Source organism: Lipotes vexillifer, unplaced genomic scaffold (assembly GCF_000442215.2).
Source record: "Lipotes vexillifer unplaced genomic scaffold, Lipotes_vexillifer_v1.1 scaffold200, whole genome shotgun sequence".
In the NCBI taxonomy this organism is placed as follows: Eukaryota; Metazoa; Chordata; class Mammalia; order Artiodactyla; family Lipotidae; genus Lipotes; species Lipotes vexillifer.
In genome coordinates, this window is record NW_006790475.1 from 889,627 (window position 1) to 902,826 (window position 13,200).

The following is a 13,200-nucleotide window of genomic DNA, read 5'->3' on the forward strand; positions in this document are numbered from 1 at the left end:
GTTGCGGAGCACAGGCTCCGGATGCGCAGGCTCAGTGGCCATGGCTCAGGGGCCTAGCCGCTCTGCGGCATGTGGGATCTTCCCGGGCCGGGGCACGAACCCGTGTCCCCTGCAACGGCAGGTGGACTCTCAACCACCGCGCCACCAGGGAAGCCCTCCACTGGACTATTTTAACAATGAAACAAGGTGTACTCATCACCCCCTAAGGATAGTCAGAATCCCATTTTAACAAAAATCCTCATGTGCAACAGAAGAAACAAGACATAATGAGACCCACGATTCAGCTAAAGAAAGGCCAGTTCTTTTATATGAGCACTGTGTAAACAGGGTTACCTTTCTGTAGCTCTAAGAAAGTTACTCTCCCTGATGAGTTAAATGGATAGCTATCAATAAAAACATGTATCTGGGGACTTCCCTGGTGGCACAGTGGTTAAGAATCTGCCTGCCAATGCAGGGGACACGGGTTCGAGCCCTGGTCTGGGAAGATCCCATATGCTGTGGAGCAACTAAGCCCATGCACCACAACTACTGAGCCTGTGCTCTAGAGCCTGCGAGCCACAACTACTGAAGCCCGCATGCTTCAACTACTGAAGCTCGCATGCCTAGAGCCCGTGCTCTGCAACAAGAGAAGCCGCCGCAATGAGAAGTCCACGCACCGCAACGAAGAGTAGGCCCCACTCGTCACAACTAGAGAAAGCTCGCATGCAGCAACAAAGACCCAACGCAGCCAAAAATAAATAAATAAATAAATAAATATATAAATAAAAACAAAACAAAAAACATGTATCTGTACAGAGTGCAGAACTTAAGACTGAGTTAAGAGAGTGCAAATAGTTCTATATTGCAGTTTCCATGATTCTGTTCAGAAAAATCAATTAAGTGAAGGGGAATCACCATAGATTTTATGATCAAGATTTTCCTTAATTGTTTTATTAAATATTATACTAAAAAGGTAAAAAGAGCAGCTAATTAGGAGAAATAAATATATTAGAGGCATATTTTGTAATATTTTCACACCTTTTGTCTCACAGATAATTTATTCCCTTTGGTTCCCTTTAATGAAGCCATCTGACATCACCTAATTCATTTTAAGGGAGTCAGTGTGCCTTTCACCATACCAGCCAGCCATAAACACACTATCACTCAAAAATATAAATTTGCTAATAAGCAAAGCTGTGACTGACATAAAACTTGAAAAATATTTTTGCACTGGTACCTGATGTCTTCTATAAAAATCCATAGGCAAGAGAACCTGACTATGGATCAGGTGAAGCTAACAGAAGTGTACAATCTCCACATGGGAGAAGAGAGGTAACGCCAGCTCCTGCTGTGCCTCCCTCACCTCTGGATGATGAACTCCCGGGCACAGTCGCAAAGGTGCCCATGCACGATCCACTCATCTACAGTCTGCAGGTAGGGCCGCACGGTCTCCACCCAGAGCGAGAACAGCAAGGAGACCTGAGGAGACAGCGCAGCACGCACATCCATTCTCAGAACTCCCTCGTCTCTGGATAAAATGAGGTTTGAGCGCTTCTGAAGCACCTTTTAAAAAGTGATCCAATGTCTATGTTTTTTGAAACAAAGTAAGAAATTAAAAATCCTAACCATATGCTATAAAATCCTTATGAAAAACCTAACCTAAATATGAGAAGACCATATTGTCCATAGCAGGACCCTCTTAGGAGTGAAAGTTACCCAGGGACAACAGGTTTAAACTGGACAGTCCAAACTGGGATATGGTTATCCTATCCAAATAGTGCTATTAGCAAAATGTCCATTAACAACAAGGAAGTGATTCTGTTCTACTATAGTTCCTAATAAAAAGAAATTACAGAGCTGAAAGAAATCAACTTTTTATTGAAATGCAATATCAAAATGGTGAGGAAAAAGAGTCACACCAACAAACTAGGCAAAGCACCTAAATTATGTACCCAAAGAAACATGCAGCTTTCTAGATTAAAGTCTAGATTTGTATTTTTTAAAATTATGGTAAAAAAATACATAATATAAACTATACTATCTTAACCATTTTAAAGTGTACAGTTTGGTAGTGTTAAATGTATTCATACTGTTATGAAAACAGACCTCCTAAACCTTTTTCAGGCTACAGAACTGAAACTCTGTACCCATTACCTATCCCATTTTCTCCTCTCCCCCGGTCCCTGGTAACCACCATTCTCTTCTCTGTTTCTATGAATGTGACTACTCTAGATACCTCATATAATAGATCTGTATTTTTATTTAAGAAAGAGTTATTACAAATATCTATAAAAATCAGCTAGGTATTTTTCACATCTTGCTTTTTTGCTTTGTTTTATTCTTGCCTCATCCATCTGGTGATTTTGGCAATTATAGATGAAAAGCTAGTTTCCTGCAGCCTCAAATTTAGAACCTAATTTGAAAACTCACAACAACTGTCTGACATACTATTTTTACAAATATCTATGACAGGCTATCGACCACTCCTATGGCTGAGCAGAATTAGTCACACACGGTGGACTAGACAAGGATCCCCACATACAGTTTGCTCAGAAGCTTCTCCAACATTGTCATATTCAAGGATGGCTTTGTACAGGGTGTTGAGCAGGTGAGATGCTCGAACGACATTTCGAGTGTCAGGTGGAACTTCTGCTACTCCAGTACTAAACACTTTGTGCAGAACCTTGAGCTGAGCCAATCGAGGTGACAACTTGTCCACCACTATTCCAAGAGTTATTGTAGTATCTGCAAATATCAAGAAATCAAACTCATTAGCAAGGAAAAATGTCTGCATTCAAAATGTGATATAAATGCTAACCTACTTATGGAAAGGCATGGCAAACCGGAGGATGGCAGGGTTTTTTTTGTTTTTTTGTTTTTTTTTTTCCAATACATGGGCCCCTCACTGCTGTGGCCTCTCCCGTTGCAGAGCACAGGCTCCGGACGCACAGGCTCAGTGGCCATGTCTCACGGGCCCAGCCGCTCCGCGGCATGTGGGATCTTCCCGGACTGGGGCACGAACCTGTGTCCCCTGCATCGGCAGGCGGACTCTCAACCACTGCGCCACCAGGGAAGCCCAGGATGGCAGGTTTTAATCTCATGTTACAAGGAACTGATTTCCCCCAAAAAAGAACCCCCTAAAGGAGGAAAAGACAACTCAGCAGAAAAATAATGAATAAAGAACCACTGCGCACCAGGGAAGCCCAGGATGGCAGGTTTTAATCTCATGTTACAAGGAACTGATTTCCCCCAAAAAAGAACCCCCTAAAGGAGGAAAAGACAACTCAGCAGAAAAATAATGAATAAAGGAAGTGACAATTCATGGAAAAGGAAATTCAAGCAATTCTTAAACATAAAGAAAGATACTCAACCTCACTTATGAAAAATGAATGCAGAATAAAACTACTCTGGGCAAATACAAAACAGACTACAGTGGGCTCCTGTTTTAGTGAGGGGAGGCGGAGAGGGTGACTACCAAAGGCAACAAGAGCAAGTCCCTTCGTCAGGATGGCACAGCTCTGAACCCTAAATATGGAGGCGGTCATAGAGATCTACACATGTGATAAAATGTAAAAGAACGGCAGAAAGATACTGCTTACCTCCTTGCAAAAAAACAAGGCCCTGCAAAACTGGTGAAACCCATGTCAGACCTGCAGACTAGTTAATGAACTGTGCCAATGTCAATTTCCTAGTTTTGATAACGTACTATAGGTGTCAACACTGGAGGATGCTGGGTAATGGGAACATGGGACCTCAGTGTACTATTTTTTGCATTAGTTGTAAATAAAAGTTAAGGGGGAAAACCTGCACTGGGTTACCATTTTCACCTGTCATATTGATGAAGACCCAAAAGTTTGAAAGCACACTGCTGGCAAGACTGGGAACAAACGGGTACTCATATATATTGCTGGCAAGGGTGTAAAGTTATTTATCTGTACCTCCGTGGAGAACAATGTGGCAATATCTACTAAAATCACATATGCCATTACATACCCTTTGACTTAGCAATTCCACTCTTAAGAATTTGCGCTATAGCTAACTTGGTGCACATGTGTACAATTACTTATACGTAAGTGATTATCACTGCAGCACTGTTGCCAACAGGAAAAGATCAGGTACAGCCCAAATGTCCATCAAAAGGGGACTGGTCTATGATACATCCATACAATAAGATGCTCGATATGTAAAAAAGAATGAGGAGGCTCTTCAAATACTTGTATGGTATATTCCTCAAAATTTAAATTAGAAAGCAATTTGAAGAGAGCAGTTAAAAGACTACTAGCCATGTGTATATGAATACATGTTGCTTGCATATGTCTAAATTATTTCTGGAAGGATGTACAAGATCAGTTGGTTGTCTCTGGGCTGGGGAACTAATGCAGCAGGAAAAAATTTCACTGTAAATCTTTCTATACTGCTTGGATTTTTAGAGATATGAATGGCTTAAAAATACAAATTTAAAATAATTTTAAAAAATGAGTGTATTCAGGAGAATTACTTATTTGCCATGTAATTTTCAAATCTTATATCAATTATTAACCTAAATGGCATTCAAAATATGAGTTACATGTGTTATGAGTAAAAGGGAAGAATATTTAAATACCATTATTGATGATGCACTTCTCAATTTCTGTAAGTTCCTCTTTGAAACTAATGAAGTATTTGTACAGGGCCCACATGAAAGCCTGGTATGTTCTAAAAGGTGCTTCTGTCGACTTCTTAGGAATGGAACCATTTCCAGGTAACATGCTTTCAGAGCTGTGCCCCATGATTTCATCAATAAACTCCTGGAGTCGAAACACAACCTGGCCATATGCTGCTATTTGTTCTAGCACTGATCGTAAACAGCTCTACAACAGAAGCAAACCAGAATGGCTTAAAGTCAGTCTTCTGTAGGCATTCTGATTAATATCCCCCTCACTGTAAAATATTTTTGTGACTTTTTAAAACTGTATGCTTAGTAAAAGACAAAGTAATAAAACGAGTATTTAGTTTTACGTTCAGAGGAAACAGTGTAAGCATTAATTTTTATAAAATATAGAACTGTGGCTTACACTTTTTAAAAACACATAAATATAAGATAAATGTACTGTAGGCAAAAAAATTACAGTAGACAGCTTTCCCAATAAAGAATGACAGAAAATACAAATCAAAACTAAATATGAACACCACAAAGAATATAAAAGAATTCTCTAAGCACTATAAAAATACAAACTTAATTTTGCCTTTTGGAACTTAAATATATTTAATAGTTAATTTTAATATTGCAAAATGTTCTAAAGTTACATAACCATGATTTACATAAATCTTATTATTTAATTTTAATTATAATAAATACAAATAACTTACATTTGTCAAATGAGTTACTGTAATGTTGTTCCTCACAGTTACCTTTCCATCTATCAGCTGAAATATAAAGAGCTTTTTTACCCCTGAAAGTAACCTGAAATAAAAAGATGAATGTACTTTAAGTTTAGAAAAATATTCACTACAGTAATGCCTAAGAAATTTTAATAAAAGATTCAGAAGGGGAGGGTAAGGGAGGACAAAGAGGTCAGATAATTAGAAAATAGAAGACATCAGTCTTTTTATCTGATTACCTTAAGACTGATTATTTCAATACCATCTTTAAGAAAGTACGAAACAGTATTGTCAAAACATTTCCTCACATACGTGATGGTCCAAACAGATCTTCCCACTTTTAAGCATGTCAGTATTATATTTTATGGCAGAGAGAACCAGAAACTGGAAATCTCAGTAGTAACAGCACTACATGTTACATTCTTCATCTTCATTTTTGTGTGAACACAGTCTAAATTCTTAGATTCCTGGTTCCTAGGTACAGGGCACAGGTAACTCTCACTGATGTGCTCTGCCTAAAAAGCAGTAAGCAGAAAATTAAAACCCTTAACATGAATTCAGATATTTAAAAAGTGATAGTCTAATCTTGGTTAAATCATATATGACAGTATTTAAAATGGAAAAGAGGTAAATATACCAAAATCTCCATGGTCGACTCTAAAGTTTGGGCTTACTGAGTCTCCCAATCCAAATTTAGGCGTCCACAGGGACCTGATTTGGGTTCATACCTAATGGCCTATTTCTAATATGCATGTGAAAAACCCTCAAACACCTTTCTTCAAAAAATCAAAATTCTGCTTCTCATTAATAAAGTCTTTAGACTATGAATTAGGTTAACAGGTCTTACCATAGGGTTTCCCGAATAACCTGCGTTTCAGTAACAAAAACTCTGTCATCTGGAACATATAATGGGTCACTGGTGTACAAGTGTTGGTCCCTATTAGATAACAAACATCAAATGTCAATGAAAAGATTTCTTATTAAGTAAAAGTAGAAGTCTCAAAGAATATGTGTAATTTAGTGGTAATTTAACCAGTAATCGATAAGCAAATAAACATAATACATACTTTAAATTTCCTCCCATATTCATTTTCACAAGTCAACTGAAATACTCTCAGAGAAGCACTTTCAGAGCAATTCTAAGTTTATTGCCGACTTAGGCAAACATTTAAAACTATGTATTGTTGTTTTGGAAAAATAGTAACTATTTTTACAGTAAGTACACTAAAACAGAAATCAAATAAATGGCCTAATATAAACCAATCCATTCACTTTGAAAATAACAAATCAAAAGACTGATTATAGTTAAATAATTTCACTTTAAAAATAATAATTAAATAACAAAACTGCTTAGGGCTTCCCTGGTGGTGCAGTGGTTAAGAGTCCACCTGCCGATGCAGGAGACACGGGTTCATGCCCCGGTCCAGGAAGATCCCACATGCCGCGAAGCGGCTGGGCCCGTGAGCCATGGCCGCTGAGCCTGCGCGTCCAGAGCCTGTGCTCTGCACTGGAAGAGGCCACAAGAGTGGGAGGCCCACATAGCGCAAACAAACAAACAAACAAAAAAACTGCTTAATTGGAACTGTTAAAAATTTCAAGGAAAAGCAGATTTGAGATTTGTTTTCCCTTCTCACTTGGCTGCCTTGTGAATAAACCCTTTCTGCTGCAAACCTTGGAGTTTCAGCATTTGGCTTGCTGCTCATCAGGCAAACGGAGCTAGTTCGATGAGGAACAACTGATCACAGGTTAAGTGGCAAGTGCAAAGTGTTATGAAGAATAAGTGACTGAGGAGAGCGGCCAAGATGGCAGAGTAGAAGGACCCTAAGCTCACATCCTCTCACTAGCACAGAAAAATTACAACTAACTGTGGAAAGAAAAACTGATAAAAAACACTGAAACATACCAGAAAATATTAAAGAAGGAACCACAACAAGACAGGTAGGAGAGGCAGACTCGCGATATAATCAAATCTGATACTCCCCAGGTGGGTGACCCACAAACTGGAGAATAATTATATTATAGAGGTTCTCCCACACGTGAGGCATGTCCTCGTCTGGGGGGTCTGGCACCGGGAAGAGGAGCCCCCAGAGCATTTGGCTTTGAAGGCCAGTGGGGCTTGACTGCAGGAGCTCCACAGGATGGAGGGAAATAGAAACTCCACTCTTAAGGGCACAAACAAAATCTCATGAGCACCGAGACTGAGGGCAAAGGCAGCAATATGATAGGAGCCCGGGCCAGACCTACCTGCTGGTCTTGGAGGGTCTCCTGGGGAGGTGGGGGATGGCTGGTGACTCATCCTGGGGACAAAGACACTGGTGATGGCTATATCAGGGAGCATTCACCTGCGTGAGCTCTCATGGAGGCTGACCTCTTGGCACCAAGACCTGGTCCCACCCAGTAGGCTGTAGGCTCCAGTGTGGGGATGCCACAGGCGAAACAAACTGGGCAGGGACACAGCCCCTCGCCTCAGCAGACAGGCTGCCTAGACTTCCTGAGCCCACAGCCACCTCTACACACGCCCGCAGATACAACCCTGCTCACAAGAGGGACAAGACCCAGCTTCACACATCAGTGGGCAGGCACCAGTACCTCCTGCAGGAAGCCTGAAGAAGCCCCTGGACCAGTCTTACCCACCAGGGGGCAGACACCAGAAGCAAGAAAACCACAGTCTGCAACAGCTCACTGATGAAATCAAAGAGGAAATAAAAAAATACCTGGAGACATGAAAGTGGAAACACAGCGATCCAAATTTACTGGACACAGCAAAAGCAGTTCTAAGAGGAATGTTTATAGTGATACAAACCTAACTCAAAGAAGAACAAATAAAACCCAAAGTTAGTAAAAGGAAAAATCATAAAGCTCCACAGTGGAAGTAAATGAAATAGAGACAAAAACATAATAGAAAAGATCAATGAAACTAAGAGCTGGTTCCTTGAAAAGATAAACAAATTTCGTAATTTGCTTATCAGACTCATCAAAAAAAAAAAAAGGAAAAAAAGAGAGAAGGCCCAAATCAATAAAATCAGAAATGAATAATAAGTTACAACTGACACCACAGAAATGCAAAGGGTCACAAGAGACTACCTATGAGCAACTGTACGCCTAATAAAATGAACAACCTAGAAGAAATGGACAAATTCCTGGGAATGTACAATCTCCCAAGACTGAATCAGGAAGAAATAGAAAATATGAACAGATCAATTTCCAGTCATTAAATTGGATCAGTAATCAAAAAAAGCCCCAACGAACAAAAGTCCAGGACCAGATGGCTTCACAGGTGAAGTCTACCAAACATTTAGACAAGAGTTAACACGTATCCTTCTGAAACTATTCCAAAAAACTGCAGAGGAAGGAACACTTCTGACCTCATTCTACGAGGCCACCATCACCCTGATACCAAAACCAGACAAAGATATCACACAAAAAAAGAAAATTACAGGCCAATATCACTGATGAACACAGATGCAAAAGTCCTCAGCAAAATACTAGCAAACTGACTTGAACAATACATTAAAAGGATCATATACCATGATCAAGTGGGGTTTATCCCAGGGATGCAAGGATGATTCAACATCTGCAAATCAGTGTGATACATCACATTAATAAATTGAAGAATAAAAATTACATGACCATCTCAATAGATGCAGAAAAAGCTTTTGACAAAATTCAACATCCATTTATGATAAACACTCTAAAAAAATGGGTATAGAGGGAACATACCTCAACATAATAAAAGGCCATATACGATAAGCCCAGCTAACATCATACTCAAAGGCGAAAGCACTTCCTCTAACATTAGGCACAAGACAAGGATGCCCACTCTTGCCACTTTTATTCAACATAATTTTGGAAGTCCTAGCCACAGCAATCAGAGAAGAAAAAGAAATAAAAGGAATCCAAATTGGAAAAGAAGTAAAACTGTCACTGTTTGCAGATGACATGATAATATATATAAGAAAATTCTAAAGATGCTACCAGGAAACAACTAGAGACTATCAATGAATTCAGTAAAGTTGCTGGATACAAAATTAGTATATAGAAGTCTGTTGTATTTCTATACACTAACAATGAAATATCCGAAAGAGAAATTAAAGAAACAATCCCATTTACCACTGCATCAAAAAGAATAAAATACCTCGGAATAAACCTACCTAAGGAGGCAAAGACCTGTACTCCAAAAACAGTAAGACACTGATGAAAGAAACTGTATTCTTGGACTGGAAGAATCAATATTGTTAAAATGACCATACTACCTAAGGCAATCTACAGATTCAATGCAATCCCTATCAAATTACCAACGGCATTTTTCACAGAACCAGAACAAGAAAATTTTAAATGTGTATGGAGACACAAAAGACCTTGAATAGCCAAAACAATCTTGAGAAAGAAAAATGAAGGTGGAGGAATCAGGCTCCCTGACTTCAGACTATATTACAAAATTACAGTAATTAATACAGTATGGTACTGGCACAAAAACAGAAACACAGATCAATGGAACAGGATAGAAAGCCCAGAAATAAACCCACACACTCATGGTTAATTAATCTACGACAAAGGAGACAAGAATATGCAATGGAGAAAAACAGTCTCTTCAATAACTGGTGCTGGGAAAACTGGACAGCTACATGTAAAAGAATGAAATTAGAACAGTCTCTAACCCCATATACACAAATAAACTCAAAATGGATTAAAGACCTAAATATAAAACTGGACACTATAAAACTCCTAGAGGTAAACATAGGCAGAAAACTCTTTGACATAAATCGCAGCAATATTTTTTTGGATCCGTCTCCTAGAGTGATGGAAATAAAGAGAAAAATAAACAAATGGGACCTAATTAAATTCAAAAGTTTTTGTACAGTAAAGGAAACCATAAGCAAATCAAAAAGACAACCTACTGACAGGGAGAAAATATTTGCAAATGATGCAAATGACAAGGGATTAATTTCCAAAATATATAAACAGCTCATACAGCTTAATATGAAAAAAACAAACAACCCAATCAAAAAATGGGTAGAAAACCTAAAGACACTTCTCCAAAGACATACAAGTGGCCAACAGGCACAGGAAAAAATGCTCAATACACTAATTATTAGAGAAATGCAAATCAAAACTACAATGAGGTATCAACTCATACCAGTCAGAATAGCCATCATTAAAAAGTCTACAAATAATAAATGCTGGAGAGGATTTGGAGAAAAAGGAACCCTCCTCTCCTGTTGGTGGGAATGTAAATTGGTGCAGCCACTATGGAGAACAGTGCAGAGGTTCCTTAAAAAACTAAAAACAGAGCCCCAATGTTCATAGCAGCACTATTTACAATAGATAAGACATGGAATCAACCTACATGTCCATCAAAAGATGGACAGATGAATGGATAAAGAAGATATGGTACACACACACACACACACACACACACACACACACACACATACACACAATGGAATATTACTCAGCCATAAAAATAATGAAACACTGCCATTTGCAGCAACATGGATGGACCTAGAGATTACCATACTAAGTGAAATAAGTCAGACAGCGAAAGGCAAATATCACATGATATCACTTATATGTGGAATCTAAAAAAATGATAGAAATAAACTTATTTATAAGATATAATTGCACTCATAGGCACAGAATAGAAACTTACTGCTACCAAAGGGGATAGCAGACAGGGGGAGAGATAAATTAGGAGTTTGGGATTAACATATACACCCTACTACATATAAAACAGGTAAACAACAAGGACCTACTGTATAGGATAAGGAACTATATTCAACATCTTGTAATAACTCATAATGGAAAAGAATCTGAAAATGGATTATATACACACACACATATATAAATGTATGTATGTATAACAATCACTTTGCTATATACCTGAAACTAACACAACATTGTAAATTCAATACTTCAATTTTGAAAACTGTTAAAAAAAAAGTTCAAGAAAGCATTTAAGTCACAACTCAAAACCAAATAGTAAAACATCCAAGTTTCCTCCATCAACACATGAAATGGAAAATAGCTTCTTACCAGACAGCAGCTAGATTGGAGTGCAAATGTAAACTATGAGGAAACCTCGAGGACCTGGCTGTCCAGTACTGACGGACCACATGTTGTTCCAGCCAGCTTCGGGCATCTGACTCATCTAGTGGAAGGGAATTTATTTACATTTAAGTTATAAGAGTTAACAACAAAATACTTGATCAGCTTTGCTACAATATCTGGACTTATGATTCCATTCAAATATTCAATTGACAAAGGGTCTTTAAAATAATAGCTACCCAACAACATTTATATATATAATCATTTACTTAAAACCATACACACACACACACACACACACACAGAGACATACAAAATTTAATTGTCACTGCTAGAAAGTAAAAAAAAAAAAAAAAAATTACTCGATTTTAAAATGACCCATGAATAAAAAGACACAATCCGTATACTTGAATAATTCAATAATCATAAAAGAAATTGAAATGGCAACCTAAGATGTTCCCAAACACCCCCAAAGTCTCAGGACTAGTAGTAGGGTTTGAAGGATTAGCTATCTTATACAGATTGTTGTAGAAAACAGAAAAAGGGAGAGCTGTCTAACATTTTATGAGGCCAATATAACCCTGCTTCTAAAACCAGATAAAGACATGATAGAAAAAGTAATTCATCGAAGAATAAAGATTAAAAATTCTCAATTAAAAAAGGCTAACCCAATCCAATACTATAGTAAAAAAAATAACAGAATGATCAAGGAAGTTTAGATCAGGAATTCAAGAATGATTCACCATCAAAAAAATCTATCAGTAAAGTACTAGAGTAAAAGTGATGAATTACAGAATTATCTCACAGATAAAGAACAGCACTTGATAAAGTTCAATACTTATTTATAATCAAAGACTCCTAGAAAAACAGGAATAAAAGTCTTAATTTTACAAATGACACATATCCAGAACCTATGCCAAAAACTATCACACTTAATTAAGGAATTTCAGGGGCAACCCTCTTGGGATAAAAACCACTCCAGGAAACCCATGTTCATTGCCATTGCTTCCTCTGCAGACTAGAGGGCTGGCCAGGAAAGAGACATGGTTAACATGTCATTAAGAAGATACAAGGTATAAGAACTGGCAGGAGGGGCTTCCCTAGTGGCACAGTAGTTAAGAATCTGCCTGCCAATGCAGGGGACACGGGTTTGAGCCCTGGTCCAGGAAGATCCTACATGCCGCAGAGCAACTAAGCCCGTGTACCACAACTACTGAGCCGGTGCTCTAGAGCCCATGCGCCACAACTACTGAGCCCACGTGCCACAACTACTGAAGGCCACGTGCCTACAGCCCGTGCTCTGCAACAAGAGAAGCCACTGCAGTGAGAAGCCTGCGCACCACAACAAAGAGTAGCCCCCGCTCGCTGCAACTAGAGAAAGCCCACAAAGCAACGAAGACCCAACACAGCCAAAAATAAATAAATAAAATAAATAAATTTATTTTTTAAAAAAAAAGAACTGGCAGGAGATAAAACTGTCAATATTTGCAAACAATACTGATTGTCTACACAAAAAACCTAACGGAATCAATAATATATAAGCAGTATGAGAGTTCAGCAAGAATGCTGGATATAAGAACAATTTACAAAAAACAAGTGTCCCCCTACTCCAGCAATAAATAAAACAAAAAAGACACTATTCACAATAATAACTATTAACATACATAGAAATTAACAAAGGCTTAAGGTCTTTACAAAGAAAATTTCCAAAATCTGGTAAGACATTAAAAAATTAGAATAAATGCAGATATTTTCATAGTAAAGATGTCAGATCTCCCCAAGCTAAATCTATAAATTCAATGCAATCCCAATAAA

General features: G+C 38.3%; 1 protein-coding gene across 2 annotated transcripts in view; it reads right to left on the reverse strand.

Annotated features, from left to right (window-relative positions):
- TUBGCP5 (tubulin gamma complex component 5) overlaps positions 1–13,200 on the reverse strand; it is a 58,794-nt gene that overhangs the window by 17,538 nt on the left and 28,056 nt on the right. For both annotated transcript variants that reach the window (XM_007463767.1, XM_007463766.1), the window contains exons 7-12: positions 11,374–11,488; positions 6,188–6,277; positions 5,329–5,422; positions 4,583–4,829; positions 2,522–2,724; positions 1,343–1,458 (exon numbers count right to left, since the gene is read on the reverse strand). In XM_007463767.1, the coding sequence (XP_007463829.1) occupies positions 1,343–1,458; positions 2,522–2,724; positions 4,583–4,829; positions 5,329–5,422; positions 6,188–6,277; positions 11,374–11,488 (865 nt within the window). The remainder of the gene's footprint in view (positions 1–1,342; positions 1,459–2,521; positions 2,725–4,582; positions 4,830–5,328; positions 5,423–6,187; positions 6,278–11,373; positions 11,489–13,200) is intronic.